The sequence below is a fragment of the Clinocottus analis genome, unplaced genomic scaffold, assembly GCF_023055335.1.
Source record: "Clinocottus analis isolate CAN_PGR_092001 unplaced genomic scaffold, fCliAna1.0.p SCAF_17, whole genome shotgun sequence".
Lineage (NCBI taxonomy): Eukaryota > Metazoa > Chordata > Actinopteri > Perciformes > Cottidae > Clinocottus > Clinocottus analis.
The window spans coordinates 5,518,932-5,546,182 of record NW_027175898.1 but is presented as its reverse complement, the minus strand read 5'-3'; the positions used below and the strand labels follow the sequence as shown (position 1 = coordinate 5,546,182).

The 27,251-nt window shown below is 43.1% G+C and overlaps 2 protein-coding genes across 2 annotated transcripts in view; one reads left to right on the top strand and one right to left on the bottom strand.

Moving 5' to 3' along the window:
* Positions 1 to 15,009, top strand: part of LOC137788174 (serine/threonine-protein kinase PAK 6) — a 15,919-nt gene extending 910 nt beyond the window's left edge. The window contains exons 2-9 of the mRNA XM_068581022.1: positions 7,376 to 7,623; positions 9,029 to 9,694; positions 10,248 to 10,781; positions 11,555 to 11,688; positions 12,553 to 12,679; positions 12,755 to 12,880; positions 13,012 to 13,146; positions 13,493 to 15,009. Coding sequence (XP_068437123.1) covers positions 7,420 to 7,623; positions 9,029 to 9,694; positions 10,248 to 10,781; positions 11,555 to 11,688; positions 12,553 to 12,679; positions 12,755 to 12,880; positions 13,012 to 13,146; positions 13,493 to 13,660 — 2,094 coding nt within the window. The 5' untranslated portion in view covers positions 7,376 to 7,419 and the 3' untranslated portion in view covers positions 13,661 to 15,009. The remainder of the gene's footprint in view (positions 1 to 7,375; positions 7,624 to 9,028; positions 9,695 to 10,247; positions 10,782 to 11,554; positions 11,689 to 12,552; positions 12,680 to 12,754; positions 12,881 to 13,011; positions 13,147 to 13,492) is intronic.
* Positions 15,010 to 15,327: 318 nt separating this feature from the next.
* Positions 15,328 to 17,305, bottom strand: LOC137788052 (uncharacterized). The gene has a single exon (XM_068580866.1). The coding sequence runs from the start codon at positions 17,196 to 17,198 to the stop codon at positions 15,588 to 15,590; it is 1,611 nt and encodes a 536-aa protein (XP_068436967.1). The 5' UTR covers positions 17,199 to 17,305; the 3' UTR covers positions 15,328 to 15,587.
* Between the last annotated feature and the right edge of the window lie 9,946 nt (positions 17,306 to 27,251).

The window sequence follows — 27,251 nt, the reverse complement described above, 5'->3', positions numbered from 1 at the left end:
ATCACACTTGACAAATACGGACTGTGCCATTGCTACGGGCGCTGTGGACAGAAGCTTCCTGTTTTTCCATTGTGTATTCTAGTGTGTGTGTGTGTGTATGTGTGTGTGTCTGTGTGTGTGTCGAGGCTGAGTTCTCAGCTGATCTTTCTGGTCCTACCGGTGCATAAGGATTCAAGCTTTAAGCTTTATGTAAACACACATCCGTAGACGAATGCTGTGGGGGAGCAAGCTGATGTGACAAATTTTGTTCACAGCAATTACTTTCATACTTAAAAACCTGTTGTGTGAACGCTTGCATGAATATGGGAGAACAGTGCTCTGTTTGACTCTGAATTTAAGACATTAATAAACAAGGAATCTACTCTTGAAGAAAACAGGTTAAGTTTCTCTTTTAGTCTGTCTATAGATGCAAAATCCTCAGTGAAAATCAATTTAAGGCTAAGGTTCTTTAAAGAAGTGTATAGATTTGACTTCGTCCCAAGCTTTAGCATCGCCTTTAAACTCAGACTTATTGGCAGAATTGCAACATTCATGCACTTGCTTTGGAGTTGTGACTGCAGACGTATTCTGTACGGGATCAACACAAGGGACTATGAATTTGATCTAACTTGTATTCTGTGTATTTGTGTTTTTTGTAGTACATTTCATTAGTCTGATGATGGTGTAACTGAGGCTCTGCACTTCTTCAACTAACATGTGGTTGTGTCTCAGGTTACTCATTGATATTCAAGGAGGAGGAGGGAAAGGCTAGAGGAGGTGACAGAGAAGGTCTCTTTGGTGCACACAGACACGCACACACACAGCTGGACATCTGCTTTACTGAGGACGATGTGTACACTCCGAAGTCTGAAGTCATTAAGAAGTTTTTGGAGGCCATTGTATGTCTCCCATCATGCTTTTACACTCTAAGTTCAACACTAAACCCGCAGCACAGACTCTACTACATGTCCTGGGACACTGACTGAACACAACACGCAGGTGTGGGTGGTACATCCTTGCCATGTGCCCTGCTACATGCATGGTTGTTTTCAGGAATGATTGTGGTCATGTCAGCCGAAGGAGGGGACAAGCGTGCATTAGTAGCTTAGCGTTGCCACCAGACGTGAGAAGTCAATCACTAAGGATTAAAACAGAGTCCAAATTAAGACAGCACGCCACGATTCCCCTCTCTGGGCTGATACAACACCCATGCTGGTGACATAGGAGTGCAGCAGAGCCGTTGCATTTTGATACAATGAAGGAATCAGAGGTTAAAAATGGTTGGTGCTTTGTCCCCGGAGAGACGTGCTGAGGCGTGGGCAAAAAAAATATAAATCAAAGCTTTCATAAGCACATGCGCGTACAGTAAAGCTTGCACCGAGTCCTGGCGCATCAATAAATTAGACCCAAGAGAGAAGAGTTGGGCTCGTACCATTGGTTCAGGCTGATCATACGTCTCTATCACCACAGCGTCAAATTGTTCAAAGCACTTGTGAGAGCCAAGAGGATCTTTAATTAAACAGAGTGTTGGTCAGTGCTGCATTTCCGTACTATCCTGCCTAGCCCATAATACACACATTGTTATACAGAATGGAGAAGCATACTTCTTGAGTTAAGAGTTAGTTTTTCTGGTGATGTGTCAGCATCCTATAAAAGCCCCAGGACTCTAAAAGTATTGCTTTTACAATGTCATTATGTTGTGGTGTTTGGAGTAGATGGAGATTGTTTGCATTTAATGTCCACACTTTTCGCTGCGGGGGCACAACAAACTTTTCCTTGTCCATTATCTGGTCCGGGAGAATCAGTGGCAACATGTCAGGTGACAGAATGATGGACGCGCTCTGTTGATGTAAGTGTCCTGTCCTCCATTCCCCTTTACTCTGGCTTGTTTACTGCAGACAAAGCTGCTCAAGATGACGGAGAAAAGAGGCTTCATCTTCAAACCGGAGATTGCTGCTATCCACAAAATTGAGCCTCTAAATTAGGCAACAAAAAAAACCTGTGAAGATGTATTTTCACGGCACTGACACTGTAAATCTATGTCATCCTAATCAGCATCTTTATTCTTTTCATTTCTGTCCTCTCGGTTATATTCTCTATTCCATCTCTTTTCCAGTCACAACGTCTGAGTGTCCAGACGCTCCTTTCCTCCCCCACTCTTTTTCTTTCTGCCTTGACCTCTCATTTCTCGTTTCCTCCTGTCATTATCCACACAAGACTAATGTGCACTCCTGCGCAGACGTCTGTCCTTGAAAAACCGACATCCCACATTGTTGGGCACGAGCATCACATTTTTTGCAATACACTTTCAATCTTGAGGTCTTTTCTTACGCATTCAGTGCACGAGAAAATGACAACAAGCTCTTTGATTGTTTACTTTACCAGAATTGCAGTGCTCTGTGACTTCCAACTTGAACTACTTTTGAGTGAAGGCCTACACATGACGCATCGCTGCCAGTTATGTGACATTTGAAATACCATGAGATATGTCACTATCAATGAACTCTCTGTGTGAATATGGGTCATCTCTGCTTCATGCCCAAAGGCAAACTATGGATGTCATTTAATTGATTACTATTAGCCTTTAGACATTCTTTACAATCATAATTTGCACACTCTTTTGCACTTTAACTGTGCATAACCTTTCATAAACTATATACTAAAAATAGTCCATAACGTTCAGGTCACATGCCCTTGGGTTGGGAGCTCTACACCGTGTCCTTACTCCTGTGTGGAGCTTTTATCAGAGATACTTTGAGGACAGGGAAAGTTGTAGTTTGACCTCTTTATTGGTTTGGCCCACATCTTCAACCTGTGTTTTCTCTTTGCTGCTGGCCCTATTAATAGCTCCTTTGATGTTATGATCCTCAAACAGGAGTCTGAAGTCTACATGCTGCAAATGACAATGATAGCATGCAGAGGCTATCCAGGTATCAGGTTTTTTATCACTATCTCAGATAATTTGCTAATTAGCAGAAAAACTTAAGATCCAGCTGAGGCTTATGGGAATGTATTTCTTTGCATGTATTTGATCATAAACCAAAGTTTACAACAAATAAAAAATGTGGACAAGTCGGAGATCATGAAAGATACATTTCATCTGTTGCTATTTGTGTCCACCCAATAATATTTGAGGCGTTTGACTAAAAATGACAAATGTGAACCTCACAGTGGTGCTAGAGGAAATGTCAGTGGATTACCAAAGTCGTTGGGATTCATCCTCTGTAGACCTCATGGCAATCCATCCCATAGTTGCTGAGCTATTTCAGTCTGGACCAAAGTGGCGAACCGACCAACCAACCGACATCGGCGTCTCCGACCGCTAGCATGGCTAAAAAAAAGAAGAAAAAAAGAAGCAAAACTGTGCTCACAGCCATAGCCACATTTGCACAATGAGCAACTTTACGGAGGCAGTAGATGTGTGAATCCTCTAACATTCCTTGTATTCCAAGTGCTTTGTCGTGCATGATGTATTAGACCACTAGCATGAAATATGCATGAAAGCTACGTGTTATTCCATGTCATTGAGTGCAGCTTATTACATCACTTGTCGTCTCCTATTGACAATTCTTTCATGTCTGCAGAGGTGACTTCAAAGAGAAAGCAGACATCAACTTAAATCATAAACACTGCTATTGTACTGCCCGGTCACGTCCAGCGCTTGTGTACCTTTTTCATGCTCTCAGATAGCGTGTGTATGTATGTGCATGAGTGTGTGCATGTGTGTGAGTGTGTAACAAAGCACAAGGAAAAGGAAGAGATGACCAACCAAGACCCCCTTCCTCCCTCCTGAGAGGCAGACTCATTACACTCAAAGGGCAGAACGGTCATCATAATGAAGCAGATAGAGAAGCAATCTCTAAGCCCCCCAACACTGCACTGCAGAGTCTAAAACAGCATATAAGACCTTGATGCTATCTTTACTACTCTGAAATAGATGTAGCCCCCTATAATTCAGCATAGCTGGTACGTGCTGAGCTTGTACGTGCAATGGAAAATACAAAAAGAGGATTACCTGTTCTCCATCGTCTCCCATCCTCACCTCACTATTTGACATGAATCCTGTACAAAATAATCAGGCGTCTGGTGATAGGGAGGAGGGGTGGTGGAAAGCATGATGTGTCCTAAAATTAGATCAGTGAAGGACTGAACACCATACTAATCCTGCTAGTGCGGTCACCTGCACACTCACTTCATTTCTGCATGCATGCCAAAAAAAAAAAGATACAAGCAGAAATCAGGGCAAATAGAAAAAAAAAATCATTCAACTGAGCTCGAAGCACAAATCCAATATCTCTCTTATCTCTCGATCCCCTCCCACTCATCCACAACACAACCTGCTCGGGGTGGTTTGAACATGAGAGGAATGCGAGCATGCCCTCTCCTCTTCTGTCATGTTGTGTGTGGGAAACGTATGGATTGCCTGCCTGCATTTCTGCACGGCATGAAAGGCCTGGCTGCTGTCAGGTGAAGAAGCACCATCAGTTGGGGGGTAAGACTGAGATCCATTTGAGTGTGGAAAAGGGATGTATGGCTGTGATTAAATGATGGGTTTGCAGAGAAACCAGATATGTTTGCGTGTTTGAATTTGCATGCTCTATCATCCTTTTGTGTTCTTTTTCTTGTGTTGTGTCAGACTTGCTGTAAACAGTTTCATTCTCATGTGCTTTTCTGTGAGTGAGATTGAAGTTCTTAATGATTCGTGGATTTAAAGGTCGTGCATTTGGATCTATTTAATTTTTCGCTACTGCACAAAGTTGTAGAGATGGAAATATCTAATATAGCACAATTTTGGAGTGACCTCATCCTCTTCGGCTCTTCGTATCTCTGACAGCAGCCGGCTGAGTTTTGCCTCAGCACTTTGATAGATTCAAGACAAGCCACTGAGGCATAGGGTCAAGTCCCCACAGTTTCAAAAGATGTGACCAGAAAGCGTGATTATGCACTGTGCAAGTTTAGCTCTGTGCATAAATACTGTACGACGGGCTTAAAAATCGACAGAAAATTGTTATAAAGACAATCATAAGCTTGGCGGAGTAACAGCGTTCAATATGAAGCCAGTTGCCTGTGATTAAAGCACGTGAATCAATAATTATGTCAACTTTGTAATTCATTTTGCCCAGGCATTAATCAACATGTGTGTTGTGTACGTGTGTTTCTGCTCGCCTCCAATATCTTTGGCTGTAACAATGAGAATGAATAATGAATGCTGTGGTATGTTCTCAGCTGCTTTGAACTGATGAAGCACTATACGAAGCAGCCATCCTATTTGTACTATTATCACCCCATTATAGCTGGCAGTGGAGGACTGTAGCAGTTTGCGTTTGACTCATGAGTAAATATTGATTGAGCTGCTTGTAAAAGGATACATGAGCGCGATGTGTAAATATTTGTTCAGGAAATGCCAACATCTGCACGCTGAACAGCTATCTAAGCAGATAGTCTCTTGTGCAGCAAGAAAAAGAAAATAGCAGAGATTACAATTTTCTGTTTTGCAGCTTGTTTTCTCAAGCGTTGGTTATTCAAAAGGCAGCCACAATTGGTGCTTAAAAGCCTTTCTGTGTCTGTAGGAAGGAAACAGAGTCCCTGTCTCTCTAGCACATCCAGGTCTGACTCTAATCTTGGCCCCAACTCCTATCTCACCCCCTCCTGAGAACCCTCAAAACATAATGTCCCTGTCACAAGGAATTAAAGTCCTTCCCAGCACCACATTATGTACATAGGGAGGCACAGTGAAGTACTTATGCAACACTTAGCATATTAGCCTTGTGACAGAATTATCCTTGGAAGGGGACAGCCCCCTATCCTTACTCCACCTTCCTTTAATGAAGCAGGTTTTGGCTGATGTGACCAGTGGGCCTGACCTCCTCTTACCCTCTGCTGATGAGACGGGCGAGCGGTGAGGGGTATTCACCGATACAGCTCATAACAGGCATCGTTGATGCAGATTAGAGCCGCACTGGTCTGAGGGCGGAGGTGGAAAAGGGGCGTGATCGCCTGCTGAGCTGCGGACAAGTGCAAAACTAATTTCCTTAACTCCCACCATTTTCCAGTGCATGATGAGAGATCATACATGATATTCAAACGGAAACTTGTAGATTTTGCTGAAATAAACAAGACAAAAAGTCTACGGTCAAGCAGTGCTAACATTCTCACAATAATAATGCCAGCAAGTTCTTGTTGTTTCGCATCAAACATTTTAAACCGTAGTTGGGTATGCAAACATTTTTAGTATTTATCAACTTTGGCTACACATGTCCCAGCTCTCTCTCTCTTTTTGTCTTTGGTTAAGCACAATGTTTTTTCCTTGTACTTCTTTACTTAGGAGTAAACCTGAGGCTGATGGTAATGTCATTTCTTTAGTATTTGGTCACAAACCAAAATATTGGACAGAGTAGAATCTGACCCCACAATGGTGCTAGATGAAGGATTAGGAGCTCAAAGTTATCCCAATTCGTCCTTTTACGGCCGCAGGTCATTTTCCCAAAATCCCTTTAATAGTTTTAAAGATATTTCAGTCACAACTGACTGACTGGCCAAAGCACTAGCATTGCCATCCCTAGAGCCGCACAACTAGCATAGCGCGCCAGAACATCCTCCATACTTAGCGCTACATGAAACGGTATTAATACTAATCATGAGACTTAAATGTGAGTGATTATCTCCGAGTACAGCTGTGCAGCAGAGGAAATGAGATGTAATGTATTTAATTATTTCCCTTCACATGAATGAAAAATAAAGCCTAACATACACAAAACTCATGGCCATCCGTCCAAGGATTAAATGGATATACCCTCCCTGAAATCAAGGGCACACAAGCTACTAATTAGGACGGGATATGAAAGAGTTATAAAAGGTTTATGAAGGATAGCCTGCCATAGTATTTGTGTATGTGCATCAGCGCATGTTTGTGTCTGCGTGTTGTGCTCGTCCTGCTAATGCACTGAAAGCCTGTGGGCGCTGGCCAGCTCGGCCACGTGCTCATCAGTGAAATGGCACGAAGAATGAATAAGCCTTGATTGACCAGATATCCTTCATTACACATGTGCTTACAAATCCATCCGCTCTCCTCCGAGCCACTCTCACAGGCACAAGTTTATGACAGCTGACAAGACAATGTGCAGGGGGACACACAACCCAGATATGGAACAGTTTTTAGATAAGCCATTTGAATATTTTCTCCCACGTGGAAAGATCCTCTGTTGTCAGATTGGATTTGAATACACTTGGTCCGAGAGGAGACAGTAAAGCAGAGTGGTCAGTCTGTGGCATCATCATTTTCATCACTGGGGAAGAAGAGATTTGCTTAAATTCAAATATCATAAGAACAGAATAACATGTGCTGTCTGTAATATTGAGTGCAGTTTATTAAATATTGAATACTTTTTCCCTACAGGGTCATTTTGAAGCAGCCAAGCTGTCGCCCTCGAGGACCTGAGGATGTTCCGCAAGAAGAAAAAGAAGAGGCCTGAGATATCAGCGCCCAAGAACTTTGAGCACCGTGTCCACACCTCATTCGACAACAAGCATGGCTGCTTTGTGGGTCTACCGACGCAATGGCAGAGCCTGATAGAGAACCTGCGCAGGCCCAAACCCATGGTGGACCCTTCCAGGATCACGGAGGTGGAGCTGAGGCCAAAGAAGGTACACCACACCTTCCACTCAACTCTTTATTGCCCTTCTGGCCTTACCTTGAACTGCTGACGAATAACTAGCACACCATTCAACCAGGCCCTTATTAGGCTAAAATGTCTGAGAGACTGATGCATAAAGATATGCTGCTTATTGTATTGAGGCAGAAGTGACCTTCGACATTGCGAAGGAATCCTGATGTCTCAGGAAATGATATAATCCTCGACAAGGTGGAAGGAAGGCATGCTCCGCCTCCGCATCTTTCATATCTATCATGGGGCTGGGCTAATGACCCTGCTGTGTACACTGACTGTACAATGTTGAATACTCAGAGGGGGCACAAGATTTATTACTCCATGCAGGCAACTATAACAGTCCATGGTGCCTTTCCATAGATGTCAAACTGAAGGGATGAAAAAATGCAGGTACAGCAAAGGAATTGGCAGTCCGTGATAAAGCCTGCAAATCTAAATATTTCTGCTTTACGTAGCAAACGTTCGATTCTGTTTGTCGCCCTCCAGAAAATAAATAGAGAAAACACCAAAATTTCATAGATTCCCTAACGGGATAAGTGCTGTTCAATATGAGAACTACCATGTCAGTGTTTAGCGTCATCAAGACGAGTGTGTTGTTATCCCCCAAGATCTTCATAATGGAATAAAACAAAGTAATCAGATGAAAGTACACTCGGCTACATTTCAAATTATTGCTCTGGGGAAAACAGAAAAATGTGATGTGATAACTGAAAACAAGTTATTTCAACTATCATTACAACATCTTCTAGAATAGGATTTCTCACCAGGGCCATTATCAGCTGCCCTTCCCTCCTCTCAGAGAGGTGCTGCAGTAGGTGAGATGTCATCTGACCTTTGCCCCCTGTGCAGGTTTAATGGCACCGCACCAGGGAAACAGGAGAGGCTGTTGACTGGCTGTGAACTGAACATGACTCTACCCTGAGAGTGACTGATGAGCCACCACACACTCTCGCATACAGTTGCTACAATCTCATTACTCTGGCAAAAGCTGTAAAGTTTGTCTGATAATCTTTCTGTCAGGGCAGGTTTCCATTCGCATGCCTGCTATCTACGCATACCATCTGAAAAGGCACAGGAATCTGTCATTTCTGAATTTTATAACATAGTAATGGTTGTAGAAGCTCTGACTTTCTAGTGTATCTCCTGCTGCATTTGCTTGGTATATTTAACAGTGGATTGTCAGCATGAGCCACTGGGGAAATGATTTAAGTCTTCTCTGAAGAATGACAAAGATGTCAGATTACAGAATCTCAAGTCTAAATTTAACTCGCCTCTGAGCAATGATTATGTCACCATCATTATTCCTTTCAATCCAAATGCTTTCTATAATGTGAGCATGGCAAGTGCAATGTGATAAAAGATAAACACCTCTCCTCTTTCAGACCATTGTGCGGGGGAGTATGATCGGTCACGGAGACTACATCGCAGCCATGATCAACGATATGAACCGTCTGTCTGTGACCAGTTCGAACTCTTTGAGGAAGAGCAGCCCCTCAGCCAGGAAGAGGGCCCAGTCACTGGGAAGGCTGGGGGAAGTGAACGAGGGAGACACTTACCAGTACGAGGGCCTGACACAGGATGATGATGAAGATGACGAGGATGTGGGTCGAGACCAGTGGAGGGACAGGGCCAGGAACATCCACAGTGAAACCAACACCCCCTATTTGGGCATGAAAAGGAGCATCACTTTGCATCCAAATGGGATTTTACCAAAGGCCAAGTCCACCTATGAAGTCAGCATCAGCTCTCTTGAAGGACCCTCGCAACCCATTCCGTCCCAGACCATCCCGGTGCTGAGTCACGGGGCTTATATGAGTGCTGAGGTGGGCAGCCCTCAGGAGAGAGTGATATGGAAGAGAGATTTCCAGCTTCCTAGGGGAGTGCCACCAAATCAGAGACCTATAGCTTGTTTTTATAGCCCAGCGATGACTGTACAGCAGCCTTATGGTGATCAAGCGACAGTCACCACGGAGTTTCGGCCCAACGTACCGATGTACATGCACCCGCAGAACAGCCCCGGGAGGCCGTTCTCCTCCTATGACCTGAAAGTAAGTCTGACATTACAGCAGTTTCTTCACACATCTTTGTGACCATTAAGTGCACTGATAATACATTATTCATAGAACACACAATTTATGCATATTTTTGCGAACGTTATGTGCATCATATTACTAGTACTAGTTTGTGCATGAGCTCTGAATCCATCGAATGCTAGTTTTTTTTAGCAAACAATCATTTTCAAGCTTTGGTTGTAGCTTTGGAGAGGCAGCATTTTGATTGGATTTACACTAAAGGTGATTAAAGCTCTAGGTTTGACTATTTTATTTGATTCTAGAGTAAAAAAAAAAAAAGAAGTGAATTGTGGGTTTAAAGTGCCGGTGGGGTTGTAAAAGTTGAGAGATGGTGTGTTTGGCAGGATCTCAGCGGGACACTTGGGTCCATCTTTACATGGGTCATTTCAGGTGAAGTGGATGCAGTGTGAGAGGGAAGGACTTGATTTACATTCACTTTTAAAGCAGGTCTTGAACCCCAGGCAGGCGGCCAACTCTCTCTCAGCTCCCTGCCCTAATGTTCTTCACCCTTTTCTCTTTTATCGTTCAGGCAGAGTCGGCAGTGAGGTACCACTCCGGCTTCCTGCCCACAGGCAACAGCAGTCCTCTTGTAGGCGGCATCAGACCCCAGCGAACTGTGCGCTCCTCGGCTAGCTACACGCTGGGCCTGTCTCCGAACATAGGGCTGAGGCCCAACGGGCCTGAACCCTTCCTCAGACACTCCGGATGCCTCAATCCTCCCTACCCCCGGCAAGACAGCCCTTCCCAGCCGCGACCCTCCCCTACAGGCTCACTAGCCACCAGTCCTCCAGGCACATGCTCCCCTGCTTTCAGGCCCCCACAACATCCTTCACCCAGACCACCGCCAGACCCACCAAAGGTGACCCATGAACAGTTCAAGGCGGCACTGCAGATGGTGGTAGACAAGGGTGATCCACGGTCCTACCTGGAGAACTTTGTGAAGATTGGGGAGGGCTCGACGGGGGTAGTGTGTATCGCAACAGAGAAGCACAGCGGCCGGCAGGTGGCGGTGAAGATGATGGACTTGCGGCGGCAGCAGAGGAGAGAGTTGCTGTTTAATGAGGTACAATATCCAAATACATTTAAAGTGATTCGCAAAAACAAACACAAAACAAAACTACAACACACTAGGTATTCAAGATTATAATTTGAGTTTATTTCAACTCAACTTCAACGTATTTCCCATGAATGTGGCTCTATGGCTTGTGCTTACTTCGCACTCGTCACCTTCATCGTACAGATTCAAAACAACAAGGACTCGCACTGAACAACATATTTTGGAACAAGCTGTGGGAGCCTCCTACAGTTTTTCCCATTAAACATGATTTCCATATTCAACTTTTTAAATGCTTGTCTCCACCTGGAGCATCATTGTTGGCTTGTTTCCTTGGATCGCAGTTGTATGCTCACTTGTTAAGTGCCATGTTAACATGACCCATTGAGTCATAAAAGCCACATCATTGGAAGGGCGCCAGGTCAAAATAAACCGGACCTTTCCGTAAATGCTTACTTAGAGGGGTAATAAAGTTCAGTTTGCCTGTCAGCTGCTCTGCCTGTAAAAACAATTGTACAATGTGTCTGTGGCTCTGGAGGGAGATAAAGTGAAGACAATAAGCCCTGATTATGCTATCAAGGATATCTCGGCTTAGGCTGGGAGATATTGAAAGATGTGGGTGTTTGCCAAAGCGAATTACAGCCAGATCCATACTAAAGAGTAAACGTCAGGATATTTTTGACTCTACAGCACCGACGTTGTGTCCTAACTTTATAAAAGCACTACACTAACAATGTCTTAAAAGACTTTCTGATGTATCGTGAATGTTTTTCTTATTGCAGGTGGTCATCATGAGGGACTATCAGCACAGGAACGTGGTGGAGATGTTTAAGTCAGCCCTGGTGGAGGAGGAGCTGTGGGTTATCATGGAGTACCTGCAAGGTGGAGCACTGACCAACATTGTGTCAGAAACCAGGTACAGGCACCAAGAGATCATCTTGATCCAGCTTGAGAAAGCTGCATTGTTGCATTTCCGTTTGGTTGTGATATCATCGTTTGATGACTGAATCAACCACAAGGGGGTAGTGTGGTATCGACTGCCGGGTGACCAGTGTTGATACCAGCAGCACCAAGACTCAAAAAGACTGTCATTCCTCTCTCTCACCCGATGTCTGCTGCTTTTCTCTAAGGGAAAGTCAGAATTTAATGACATAATCGAATATGTGCATGTTTAGATGCCATGTGGAAAGTCAATTGTGGTTGAGAATTTGATTCCTTGATGCTGTCACATTTTCCAGTAGCGCACACATAAAAAATAAGGAAAACATAGCGACCAGCAGAAGGGAGGATTTCGTCAGGCCCTATTTTTTTGTGCCGTCAATGTATTTTATGTTATTAACAGATGGCTGGCACGAGGTCCATGGGATGACACCAGGGTTAGACTGCTTGACTCCAAGGGATGAAAAAACTTCTCTCAAGCCAGATGACATACAAAATGAGCCAACTGTCAAAGCCAGTTTGTCAAAGATAATGTCAAGATGATCAGTATATTGACAGGACAATCAACAATAAGGTCCTTTACTTCTGTTTTTCCTAGACAGTCTGGTGTCAAATGATTGTTTTTTAGACTAATTAAAGTCTCCTATATAAAAGACTTACTGCCTGATTTACTAAAGTTTTTTCCCCTGATATAGATTTAGACGTGTCTTTTAAATATGATGAGTAACGTGTGGGAGTATACAGCACTCTGTTAGGTACATCTTACCTTGTTTTTTAGTGGGCACATAACCTTGTATGCTGTTTGAATATGTTGTTTATGACTCTTTATGTTATCCTGCAGGCTGAGTGAAGAGCAGATCGCCACAGTGTGTGAAGCTGTTCTGCAAGCCCTGGCCTATCTGCATTCACAGGGAGTCATCCACAGAGACATCAAGAGCGATTCTATACTACTCACATTAGATGGAAGGGTAAGATATTTTGTTATCCTTTCTTTCTTTTCTGTTTTTCACTCTCTTAATATGTCTTTCTGTTGTTCTCCGCAGGTCAAGCTGTCAGACTTTGGCTTCTGTGCTCAGATCAGCAAGGACATCCCTAAAAGGAAATCGTTAGTGGGAACACCCTATTGGATGGCTCCTGAGGTCATTTCCAAATCACCATATGGCACTGAGGTGAGGAGGCGCACATTCAAATGTACTCACGCTGACTAACAAAGGAGATCTCGCTCATGTGTCGTAGTGCCAACCGTGGCCATCTGTGCTGTAAGATCTTAATGTAATTTAAATGTGTGATCCTGCAACAGGTGGATGTTTGGTCGATGGGTATCATGGTGGTGGAGATGGTGGATGGAGAGCCCCCGTACTTCAGTGAAACCCCCGTAGCAGCCATGAAGAGACTGAGGGATGAGCTGGCTCCTACTGTTCGAAATGTCAGCCAGGTACAAGAACAGACACACCTACAGACAAACCTGCAAAAGTAGTAATATTCCCATCATCCTCAGTTGTGCTTGTACACTGTACACTGGATTGACTGCTAATAAGAAAATTGTAGCATGCTGATATACTAGATTAAGACGATTGACCTGCTAAACTCTACCGTGAACATTATCAACAACAATATCTCAATCAAAAGCTCACATTTTCATTGTGAGCATGCCAGCACATCGATGTACCCAAGCACAGTCTTACAGAGCCATTAGTTTAATCATTGTTACAAATAACTGCTGCAGCAATTCATCGGTGTTACGTATTTTAAGTATATGTACCCATTTCTCCCTGGTCCAGATCTCCCCCGTTCTAAAAGACTTCCTGGACCGCATGCTGACTCGAGACCCGCTAGAGCGGGCCAGCGCCACTGACCTGCTGGAGCACCCCTTCCTGCTGCAGAGCGGCTCACCTCAGTGCCTGGTTCCACTGGTGGAGCAGTACCGCAAGCGCATGTCCCGTTGCTGACCCTGTGGGGCTCCCGCTCCCCAACACCCACCTTCAGTCTGACCTGAACAGGCGAGGACAAGCACTGGGGTCCAACTCTAGCACCCCAGCCAACGGGAGGTCAGCTCCAGAGAAGCAGACCCAGACAGCATGTTGCTGCCAGAGCGATGGTGGCAGGACGGCAAGTTTGGTTGACAGACACCGCATGGTCTCAGGCATGAGAGAAGCACTTTAGGAGGGAGTTAAAGGCAGCATGCAGTTCCTCACCTCTCAACCGAATATTGATTGGCTTCCTGTTACATTCAGTGGGATTCAACGCAACGCCACATGGTGCATATCAACTGAGCGCAAAACTCAATATCCCACGTAACTATATGTAATGAACATGTGCTACTCTAAAGATAGTTTCTAGTGTTCATAGTGGGCATTATGGCTAGAAATGTAAAGCTTATGAAGCTGTTAGGCTCAAAATCACAGTAGCTCATTGTGACATTATCAATTAAGGAAGAATAAAGTTACCTCTGCACACTCACACTCTGTGTTGTGGAAACTGGACAACATCCTGGTCAGTACACTCCACAAACACTGACAGTGGACTATTTGCATGGCCAAATGGAGGCACACCTGGCCTGATGTGAATGCTTGAATATGTACCAAACTGGGACGTGAAAGACAATTCTCCGTATTAGCATAATAAATGGGTAGATGAAAGCCCAGCTGCTACTATTGGGCTATTGGAAAATCACCAATACCATATTCCTCTTTTTCTTATTTATTCTTTATTTCCAAAAGGTGTTGTGGGTTGTTTGTATGGTGTGAATTGCAAATAAGGTTTCATTATTAAGTATGGACTTGAAACATACGCAGATAAATTAATAATGTAAATAAAAATACTGAATATAAGGTCATTGTTCCTGCTGATCTACTGCAGTAAAAGTATATGAGATGAATTTAAAATTGTACTTTTCTTGACTGAAATGTGAGTGTATAGTTGTATGTATGTGTGCATGTGTGTGAGCACATGAGCACATGGATGTGTGTGAGGTGACATCTCAGTGTTTGCGTCTGATACAACCCTCTTTGTATTGTGTCAGACTTTTTAAAAACCACAAGACGTGTGTGTTGTTTCTCCAGAAGATGTGTATGACTGTATTTGCATTTGTTTGCCTAGATTAAGCACACAGGCCTGGCATGTGATGCTGCAGGACGTTCACCTGCTGAGAAACACTTTGCACATCGTCTTTGTATTCTGACAGGGATACATGTTGACGTGTTTCATGTATTTCTATCTGTGTGGATCATTCATGAAAAAAGAGAATTACACATTTTAATTTTGTATAAATCAATAAATGATGCATATTGAATCGGAATTCATTTGATCCCTCGTTCTCTCTCATGCAAATACACAGACAGACACACACACGCACACACGCACGCACACACACACACACACACACACACACACACACACACACACACACACACGCACACACACGCATACATGAACACTGGTGTTTTCAAGTTTTTATTAGGTATTCAGCTTGAATCATACAGTGCACAGTCAGCGAATATGTTTAAACAAAATACATACAATATTTCTTATAAACACAAACAATATCAAATACATTTAATTTCATACAATATAAATCCTATTTATATATATATGTGAAACAAAAATAATTGTTTTCAGTAGCTCACAGACTGATGATCTCTTAATTTATAAATCATTTTGAATATAGATTAGCAAAATTGTATGTATGCAACTGAACACTTAGCTTTAAAACCTCTTGCTTTTATTGATAAACATTGAAAAAACTAATGAACTGAAACATAAGCAAATATTAGTATTTCCCTCAATGAATAGAATATTTCACCAAGCAATCAAACGGCAGAGTCAGAATTTTTAAGCGCTGCAAAAATGTCCCTACCAGCCAGATATTGTGTTATTCTAATCGAGGGCGGACTGAGACGAGCAGCTTTCAAACTCACACTTCACTCCACTGATGCTGTCAACGCTCGGCTGGCTGTCGACCTGCTGATGTGTGTGAGAGAGGGGGAAAGTTTCGGAGCGGGAAATCCGCCCTCGGCCGTTCGAGGAGCCAGCCGAGCAGTCTATCACCAACCTCATGAACTCCGGTGCGGTAAATCGACGCAGCAGTCTGGTCCCGAGGCCCATGAACCCCGGCGTACGACTTGGGATCTTCCCGGCCTCCATCTCCCCTCTAGCAAACAGCAGCTTGTTGTGTCTGCTGGTCGGGCCAATGCTTCCCCTCTTCTGCTGCTCTCTCCTGCTTGATGTGGCTATGTCATGAGCCTCTTCTCTCTGTGATTTGACATTCTCATCGAGTGCTCTCACGGGCTGACTCTTGCCATTTAAAACAGCTTTTGGCACTAAGAGCTTTTTGTCAGCATCATTTGTCAGGCCCCGGGTGTTCCCATGACATTCCATCTTGTCTATCAGGCATCTCTCATCCTGTAGCGAGGCTCTCTTTAATTTGCTGGTTGACAGGTTGATGTCACGTACGTCACCCTGATAGGACTGCTTTCTGCTGCTCAGAAGATCCAGGTTAAACGACTTTGCTTTTCCCCAGGGAGGAAAACTTACTGGTGTTTGCTGCTGGAGTCCAGTGTCTCGGCTGACGTCTTTCTGGCTTGGATCAGGCAGAGAGTTCAGTGTTTGAGCTCTTAGCTCTTTAAGCTGGCAGTTCTGCAGTTGTTTGGCAGTGAAGAGAACGCTGCGATCCCCCTCAACCTTTTTTTTCTCAGTCGGAGAAGGCAGAACCCAGCTGTGGCGATGGTTGTCGTCTTGAGACTGGCTCCTGGGGCATCTGAAGCGATTCCAAAGCCCACTGCTGTCTCCAATCTTCAGCTGTCTCTGAAATACCCCAGGCAGTAGGTCTTCATTGTTATTCAGCTGCTTGGAAAACCTCTCCAAAACATGCCTCGGGAGCCTATTAGGCAGCCGGCATTCTCTTTCACCGATGGTACCTGAATCAGCAAGTGGGTCATCTGTGCCGACACCCCTCCTGCAAGGAAAGTTCAGAATCTTCACACACTGGTTGTGTCCAAAGAAGTTGGCCACCTCGATGGCGGAATGACCAGCATTATTGGTCCTGTCCAGCCTCAGTCCCAGTCTTTTGAAAGCACGGACCAGGAACTCCAGAATCTGGTTGTGTCCGGAAAAGGCAGCATACATCAGAGCGCTGTTACCCCAGGCGTCAAAGACTTCTGGGTCAGCATTGAACTGCACAAGAAGCTTGACCACATCCAGGTGGCCCATCTCACAGGCATGGCTGAGGGCAGTCCGATTGTCCTCATCCTGGCAGTTCACATCAGCACCTTTCTCCAGCAGCAGCCGGGTGAACTTGGCCCTGGTCCCGGGGTCTGGCAGGCAAACGGCGAACATGAGCGGGGTGCGGCTGTTTTCTGTCTTAGAGTTGATGATCCGTCCGTCCAGGGCATCCAGAATGAAGCGTGCGAGGTGAACTTTACCGCCGTGCATGGCATCAAGGAAGGTCTTGGTGCCAGAGCCCTGGCGTAAATCTTTCGGCCGCATCATTTTTCAACAGCTACGTAGCGGAGCTGAGCCTTCAAGTGAGACGCAGGGTGACAAATTTGGAGAGAAAGTGTGTGGCAAGTTCCCGGAGAGTCTCTGTGTTGACAGTGAGTGCATTTACCTCAGAGTACGACTCAGAGAGGAGCTGCCGGTGTTTTTATACCTCCCTCTCCACATGCCCTCCCCACGTTGCCTTGGAAACAAACGTCTGAGGACCATTATGCAGCGGCAGCATCCATTCAGCCCCAGCACTCTCTGCCTGGAGAGAAATATATGCTATTTGAACCGAATAATTACTCAGAGAGAAGAACATGGCCAGTGTTTTTCAGGTGAGGTCTGAAAGGTTAACTCAAATGCACCACTTCTACTTTTCTTTGATGCAAATTAACTTAATTAACAAATTCCTGCTGGTAATATAATAATGATTATCATGTGTTGATTGTTGTTGTTTGTCTATATGCACCACCCGCCAAGACCAATTCATATGTGTAACATACCTGTCAAATAAATAGTTCTGATTCTGATGATAATAATTCAATATAGATCAGGACAATCCAGCATTTTAGGAAATCTATGAATAGGGTATAATGTTGAGTCTTATTTAACGACTCGGACTCTCACCAAAGGTTCAAGGGAAGATCGAAGGCTTTGAGAAATCGATTGATAGAAAGGGATTTTTTTTCAAAATTTACATTTAGGTTTTTTTTTCTTGCCAATATGCCTCTTAAATGCTGCATCCGTCCTCCAGCCTGGTTCTACTTGTAGTTTTTTTTAACCACAAATCATAATCCAGTGCAAATTGAAATTAGGCTATACTCTATTGTGCCTTGAATTTCTAATGCTTTCATGATAATAACGCAAGGTCTTTTTGTGTCATGGACAACACTAGATCTCCACTAGAAAAAGTTTGAAATGAACAAGTTTGCTGTTATGAGGACATCGGCATGATTCTCTGTTGCTTTCTGAGTACTAGAAATTATTGTCAAATGCCGTTGCGATTGGTTTGTTATGGTTTTAAGAGTTAGTATAGTAATTAAATAATTCATATTTTTTGTAATTACTCCAAATTGCTTACAGCCCTCATACTTACTGAATTTACCTCTTTTAACGTCAAAACCACCTAATTTAAACACTTGTCTTTTGCATCTTTTGCCAAGACTTGCATGCAAAACAGCAAAGAGGACTTAGACAGCGATTTCACCTCCACAAGACCAGAATGTATTTTTAATTACTCATATAAATCTCAGCAGGTCTAAAACTGTGCCAAACAGTAGAGGTGAGAGAAACATTGCCGGGGTTCCACCTTTCTCAACGTTCACCATCCGGCTTCATCAAAGCCTCAGCGGGTCCTTTAGAGCAGCGAGAGCATTCAGTCATCTAAACATGGCTGGTATTCATCAACAGAATGACACCTCCTCCTGGGTGTCTTGCAGTGGATGGGGCCTTTCCTGTTTATACTGACATATCTTTTTCATCATAAAGAAATATCTCAGCCACATCTTTTCATAATGAGATCATATAATGGCAACATCTCAATAGGCTTGAATTCTTATAATGCCATAGATGCCACTCGAGATTTAGCTGCACAATGTCTGGATCCACAGGTGTTATGTGCTCATGATTGATGCTCTGCCTTCAAAGCATATATATATATATATATATATATATATATATATATATATATATATAGGAAGGGAGTCTTAACTCAATTCAGATAATACAATAGTAAAACTGAATTAATGATAGGAGTAGGCCTGTGAGATGACTGGAACATAAAGCTCTGTTTGTGATTAAACAATAAAAAAAAAGTCTACAGCCATGTTAGCGGCTCTGTGAGGCTGAACTGGTGTGACATGTCACTTTGAGCTCAAAGCTAACGTCAGACATTAACAATGCTAACATGGCTTACTGTTTACCATCTTTGCCCATCTTCAGTCAGCCTGGTATAGCATGACTGTACCAAATGTCATGACTCAACAGTGTCAACCTCATGGTGGCGCCAGAGGAAACACAAGTCATAAGGATTCATCCTCGTGAGATCATGAATGTCTGGACAAAATATCTCGGCAGTCAATCTAATAGTTCCCGGAATAACCGTGCAGTGATGAACACATTGCATTATACTGCTGGATAAGATAAGGTCACAGTCTATTATTCAGTCTAGTATTGCACAACAATAATGTGTATGTATGTATGATGCTTAAACGTAGAACCACTACCACCGCTTTCACATAGAGATGGTCCAAGGATACATATTGATCATGTCATATTCTGAGCCTGTATACCAACATGTCACGATGGAAATGAACAACTGTTGGACTAAGGGCTGAGACTACTGATGGGTTCCCAATGGCAGTCATCTCGTTTTGCTGATCACAGACCCAGTTTAGCTTAGTCGTTGAATTTCAGCTAAAGTATATTGAAGGGTAAGTTCTGGGATTGTAGCTCATCCACTTCAGGGTATTTTGCATGTTCAGAGATGCCATGTAACACACTGCTGTTGTACTAAGCCATTTATTTGATTGTTTGCAGTCATCGCAGTTTGAATGAGTCTTACCATTCTACGCTGATTTCTAACTGTTTAGCGGTCATACAATGCCATGCCAAGTCTCTCCTTGCAGATCATGTGCCTTCTCATCTTAATGCTTAAAGTACCAATAACTGAACCCCTTGACCTTGTTCGCCTGCTTTATCTATACCAAAGTTGCATTCTGCTCTTTAGTCTCGAGACTTTGAAGATATTTCAATCGTTACTGCCAATGTAGTCTTTTATGTGTGACATGCATGTTGCTAAAGTGCCACATCACAGGTTCTTGACTGTGACTGTGGAAATGTCCCAGATCGCCTCCTACAAAGATTAACATACATCCCGCTTTCCATACCAAGTAGATTATGCTAATAACTCCACCTGTCTTGTAAACAGGAGGTGAAATGTATACTGACAAAATCCTGAAAACAAGACTCCAGCATCAGCTTAGTACAATAGTATTACTTGAAGGGTAAATGTATTACAAAGTGACATTAAGTGTTGCACCGCGCTTCATAAAATGTCTTATTAGGAGTTCCAGTTTAAGCACTCTAAGACTTTGGATGCTTTTTCAGGGGACAAGTTATACAGAAATAGATTTGAGCCGCCTGGACTGCACACATCCTCGCAGACACGCCGCGAGCTACACTTGAGTTATTGTGTTGGCCCGTGGCTACTGCTGTTTATTTGTATGCATCGTGACATTTTCTGGTAGGGCTTTTCGTTTTGACAAGAAAGGTTTTGGATTAATAGAGTACCCATTTCTAAAATTGTCCTAAAAAAAATAATAATTCTAAAAGTCCTAAAATTGTCCTTATCCAGTTATATATATATATACATACATATATATACACACACACACACATATATATATATATATATATATATATATATATATATATATATATATACGTAAGGTAGTACCGACCAACAGCATGACGTTGTAAAAAAGAAAAGTATGTCTGATGCATGTCATAAAACCACTCTACCATCCATTCACTGAATGTGATTTTCTTTTTCTACCAAACTGAAATTAATGCAATGTGGATGAAATATTCAGAATGTGAATGAGTTGGTACCTTGAGACTTGTTAATTGGCCAGATGTATGCAATAAAGCAGAGATGTCATGGTAAATACCTGATCTCCCATTCATTGCGGGCCTGGCCCAATCAGTAGCCACTTTGAATGCCTGATCAGATATTAAAACTGGTGTCAAGTTAAGGTGTTATCCGCAGCCCTAAACGTCTTAATTAGCCACTGGGGAGAATGCACTTGCAGCGACACAAAATCAACACGCTCTTTCCAGATACACTTGTAAATGAAAACACAAGACTGAGCTGAGCACCCTTGGTAACTCCACTTAGCTACAAACACCTGGGACTACATTTGTGTATTAGGAGGGAAGCAATGGAGTTCATTTTCAAGGCCCATTCATTATAATGAAAATTGTTTTCTTACCAGTGACTCAACATGCCCAACATCCTCCGTGGACTACCTCGTCTTCTGCCTGCTAATTGAGCACACCTGAGAAAGATACGCTTTAGGCTCTCACCTGCTTTGCATCTGTGACCTCTGTTTTCAACGCGCTGCGCAAACGTATGAAGAGAAAAGTATGGTCAGCGAAAGTAAAATAACTCAATCAAGTTTTAATCTCTGACCTGATGAGATGTAACTTTGCGAGAACATGTCACCGTCATTGCAGCCCTCTTTTTACAGACTTATTGTGTCTGCCTTATGTCCACATTTCAAATCACAAAAAAAAAAGACAATCTGACTTTGTTTCCTCGCAGTCGTGTATCATCTTAACACAGGTAGCTCTGTCATTTGAGCAGTGGGGGGTAACAGCTCCTGCCGGGACAATACCACTGAGTTGATGCATTCGTATTCAGCCAGAACAATCATGTGTCTGTGTGTCTATTCAGTTCCTGTAATGCCCTTTGATTTGATACAAGGACACAGTGGTCTTGGATTTCGCACGTCTTCCCTTCCAGGAAAGAGGCAGCAGCTGGCCCGCTGTCACTGTGTAACCATGGTGTGCTGCTTGTATCATCTCTAAGGTGGATGCGAGGTCACTGTCGCTGTCCCATAGCAGAGAGCAAACGCCATGTTCAACAGCTGTATCTTTTTAAAACTTCCATCCTTAATGAAAGTCACTTTGCTGCTGTTTTTAGTGCTTGTTTCCTGATGAAAAAAAACTCATCAAATGCAGACATTAGTCGATTTTTTTCTTTCTTTCACAAGAACAAATATAGATAGTGAGGCAGAGCTGGAGGGATGACAATTACATGGAGTTACAGGGTTGCAGCTGAAGACCCTGACAGCACACCAGGAGCTGCCACTCACAGGGGCTATGTCATTGACCATGAGACGGGGCCCTCGGCGCCTTTGATTCCTCTGCTCTCGTCAATTATTGTCCTTACTCAGGCCTGCCAGGCTGCCACAACCAGATGGTAAACAGTATGCATTTACATCAGCCTTTGAAAGAAGGGGGCTCTAATATCAGCTCTCAGACTGAGACATTTTGGACAACAGAGAATTAGCACCTACAGCGTGACTGGCCTGTGTTCTTCCGCCACGGCAAGTGGGGATGTGGGAGGAGATGGGGGGAGTGATAATAGTTCAAGCGGGAAAGCAGCACAGCAGAAGGGAAGTGTACAATGATCATACAAACAGAGTATTTGGTGATTTTGCATAGATGAGCCAATCAATTATGTATCTAAAGAAAAGCAAATGTTATCTGCACACTGCGAGATGTCCCAACTAGCATGTCTATTAGGATGGCGGTTGGTGGCCGTGACGAGGAGTTGAGACTGGGAGTTGACTATAGCTCAACATAAAAACTGTAAGCCGGAGGAAACAGCTAGTCTGCCTCTGTGCGAAACTTTAAAAAAGTTACAATCATTGTGAACCTGTTTGCAAGCTTATTAGCATTTAGCTCAAAGCACAGTTGCACAAACACATTTTGTGACTGCTGAAGATCCTGCTGGTTAAAAGGTCACTTGGCCTAAATACAAATACAATTACATCCAACTATCTTTCTGCACAATCAATATTCAAACACATTTGCATCAAATCTGGTTCAACATCTGCATATAGTGACACATTTTAAGACAGGGCAGACTTGCCAGGAGCAGTTATTTTCTCTAAAAATTCACAATAGCAGACAACGCATGTCTCAGATGTCCCAGTAATAAAACGTGTCACTGGTTTCCTGTTGAACAACTTGAATATGTGTCAACAATATGTTTTTCCATGCTACGCCTCGGTGTTGTTTCCAATGAGCCACCTGTACCCCCTCCGTAATCTATCAGGGCTGACGGAAATTCCTTTCCTGCAATGATGCGGAAGAGATGGAGGGCCAGAGAGTCCCCTCTCCATCTCCCACCTGACAGGCCACATTTGTGGCTGTGCGGGCCCACTCACCTCTGACAGCACAATAAATTGTACAAATGGATAACAAATGTATTTGTTTGATGGCCACGTTTGTGAGGAGATTGGTAACACTCAGCGGCACCTGGAGTAAAGGTCTGCCACGCGGTTACATCCACAGAGGAAGTAGCAGCAAATGGCAAGTTCGGCTGGGTCAGAGGAGAAAACAGACAAAAAGCACCTGGAGGCCTTTGGACAATTCCAGATGTCAGGTTTCATTTCATCTGACGTCTCGACTGCTGACACTGTCGCACCTTTTATCAGGCTCCCTCAGTCCATCACTTTAAGGACTTAGAGTTAAAAGGAATCCCTTTTAGTTTCGTGATCAACTTTTGATTGATTTCGAATATTTATCACACATCTATGTTTAATACACTGGAACTGACAGATGGCAACATTAACAACAGAGGAAAACCATATCAATCAAACCTCACTTCAAGACACAAAAGCTCTAGAGTCGGCAATCCTTCATGCTCCCCTGAAGGAACTTCCTTTCTTCATAAATGAACAAATGGCCCTGAGGTTCACGACTATCCGTTCTCTCCACCACATGCTGTGCCACTCACGTTGTTCAGCGTTCACCTACTAGCTGCTCACACTGGCTAGTGTTGCTCTTTCTTTAGCTGCACGCAGTAAACAGTAAATGTAGCTCAGAGTACAAGCATATGTTTCACATCAATTGAACTACTTTTACTTTGAAATGAGTCACTTTGTGACTCACCTGCCTTAAGTGCAGAACATAAAATGCATGTTGTCGTGACATGGCGGGTGTTAAGGCTGCTTGTGACATTTTCCATACCAATTATTACTGCAGTTGCTTATGGAGTAGAAATGCAAATAGTTATAATAATAAATGGAGTGGCAAAATGAACTGATCATTACGGCATTCTTGAACTGATATGAGGTCTTCAGTTTCCATTCAAGGACAGCTTCAAGCAGACAGACAAAAACACGAGTTACCAGGACTCAATAATGGAAATGCTTTGGATAACAGCTTGACTTTTCAAAGTTTATTCAAATCCCTGCAGTCAATAATGTGTTTTGCTTATTGTTTGTTCACTTGCATTTCTGGCCTTCATTGTGTAAAATCATGTGTGTGCAGTATTTGACAGTAGAATGCTGTTGAGAAATGTTTTCACAAACACTCTCTGTGCTCGCTTCAGAGCTTAAAACCTGCAGCCTGACGTCATTTTTTACCTGAAGCTTTCCTTTGTGGAAAAACTTTATTACCAGAGGTGGAAGGAAAACTAGAATATTGTTCTCAAGTAATAGTACTATTACTTTTAATGCATTTAACTCAAGTAAACAGTATCAGCAAGAAGTCCAAAACCAACAGGTAGTCCATACAGCTAATCCTCAATATACACTTCCTCAGTGTAGCCTCACAAGAATTAATCGAAGACGACACAAAACCCGGTACTGTTCTAGATAAATGTTAAATAAAATGCGCTCTGGACACAGCGGTGACCGTAGAGAGACTACATATTTTTTGACACACACATGGCGCACACACACAACGTTGCAATGCAACGATGTGTGTGTTGACGTTCTCTTCAGGAGAGTTCGGCAGTGCGTTGGCACACTCACCTTTCCATGAACCGGAGTGACGTGGACCTTTGTCCTCCTGCGGACGCAGAGTCACCTGCAGCCTCTTCTCTGCTGCAGCTGATGATTTATCTCCTTTTTTCTGTTCCATTCTCTCACAGTTTATCAGGACTTGTGATAAGTAGAAAGGAGAACTATTTCATATTGCCTTTGATAGATTCATTTCTACCCCTGCTCCTTGAATGTATTTAAAGCAGAGTATTACATAACATGTGATTTTACACTTTTTTTTGTTGTTGCAGGAATTAAACAAATTAGATTTGAGTTTCTTTCGTAAGAAACTAAGGGATTTTCATTGGATGTCAAACTATTCCTGTGAACTGTGTCAGTAAACGAAGGTCCAGGGACTGCTTTATGGTTTGGCTCTTTTTCTGGGGAATATAGATTTAATTTGATTTGAGTTTGCATGCAGTGCCAAATACTAACTTTTGACATTCAGTGTCAAACCTGTGACTGATTAAATTGATTTAATGTACAGGCCTATATCTATTTTTTTGAAATTCAAATCACATCCGTTTTTTTTTGTTTTTTTTTACCTCTGATGCCATGAATTCAAGAATGTTTCAAATGAATTGATGTCCAGATCCTACTAACACTGTAGAAACAGGCAAACCGTGCAGATCATTAAGTGCAGTCATTTGCAGTTCAAAACAGGCATCTTTAAACTTACATAACAGCGCTGCCAGCTGCCGGGCTTCTGATATGACTCTATGTCTCGGCCCTTTTAACTCACAGGGAGACAGATGCTCTCACCTCAGAGAGGCTGGGACGGCAGTGGAGATATCACCAGGCAACTATCCAAATTATGCAAAGAGCCAGCGCAAGAGCAGGATAAATTACCCGACTTTGGCCTGATGGCATGAATTTTAGCTAAAAAAAAGAGTATATCTGAATTCAAGTAGCCATGAGAGTGCAGTCTGACACCGGCTTGCAGTATGTGGGTGTCTTTGTGTGTGTGTAATTGTATGCGTCTGCGCTCTTGTCTAAATGTAAGCACCGTATCCTCAACACACATAGGAAGTTCACATTTGCATCTGTGAGAAGGTGCATGCGCCTCTCACAGGCCCTCAATGCTCATGTGACACACAGGAGAGAAGGTGACTGACTGCAGGGAGATGAGCCTCCTGGAATACTCATTAGCTGCTAATTTAATGCCATAACCATGGTTTTAATGGGATTGTGTAAAATATCCCAGAACAAAAAACAACTTCCTGCAGCTTTGTGAAAGAATGCCTGCAAATGATGTATATGGAAATCAGTATTTTGCTGTTATCTCCTCTCCTGGCAATGGATTTTTTAGCTCTTTCAAGTCACTGTTAGTGAATGCAGCCCACACAATGATCCAACACACACACACACACACACACACACACACACACACACACACACACACACACACACACACACACACACACACACACACATGCAGCCTGTGACGGTGCAGCTTCAGCAGGTGGTGTGTATGTGGGTGGTGTGGGTGCTTATTCATCTAGGATGGCATCCACTTCAAGCCAAGATGGACTATAGATCATGAGTCTCCACCTTCTGTGGGTCAGGCCGACTCCTTCACACAGGAAACAACAAGAGGACAAGACAAGTAGTTCCCTCTACTCATGTGCTCTGCACTGTCCTCATTCTTTGTGCTTATCCAAAAATACACAATTTCTGTTCTCTGTTAATGTTCTTTTAATCTTTCATTTTGGAACATTGTGTTGAATTGAGTCTTTAAATTGCAGGCTTTTGTTTCTCAGTTGTTTTAGGATTAAAATAGACTGTGAAAGAGGAACGCTACTCTTGTATTGTGTTTTCAGCCACTGCCAATTTTCAGAAGGACTGCACTGATGGCTGGTGTTAGCAGTGTTCATGCTTTTCATTTCTGATCTTTCCTCTTTAGATAAATTTAAAAAAAATGCCTGAAACCACTTTCAAGATCATCATAGACATCACTTGTTTGAAATTTACAGACACCCAAAACATGCACTTCATGTTTTATTCCATATTCCCATCTGTAATTCTGCACGCAAACTCCTATGTAAGGATTTTGCTAGATCATTTTACCATTTCCCACTTTTTAGTTTCACATTTCTATTTGAACATGCATGCACTGGAAATTCTAGCGACCAATATAAAAAATGTTCATCTTAACATCTGCTTCAGTCAATAAATATTTTGTGTGTGTGATCAGAGGCACTTCCTTCCTTCTATTGGCTCTGCGTCCAGTGTCAGCGAGCAGCCAAATGTTGCTTGGTGGCAAAGCTCCTGCTCAGGCCTTCCCTCTCCAGCTGGTAAGAGACAGAGCGGCATGAGTTGTCTTCGTCTTATGTAAGATTATCAGCGCGGTGACTAAGGACTGACTGATTTCACACTCCGAAACTCACAGTTCATCTGTGTTGTGCATGAGGTGGCAGGACTCTCAGGCACAAGCTGTGTCTCCTAGAAGTCGTTTGTCCAGATCTTCCACTTTGAAATGTCATTCATGTAATTTGATTCAGAA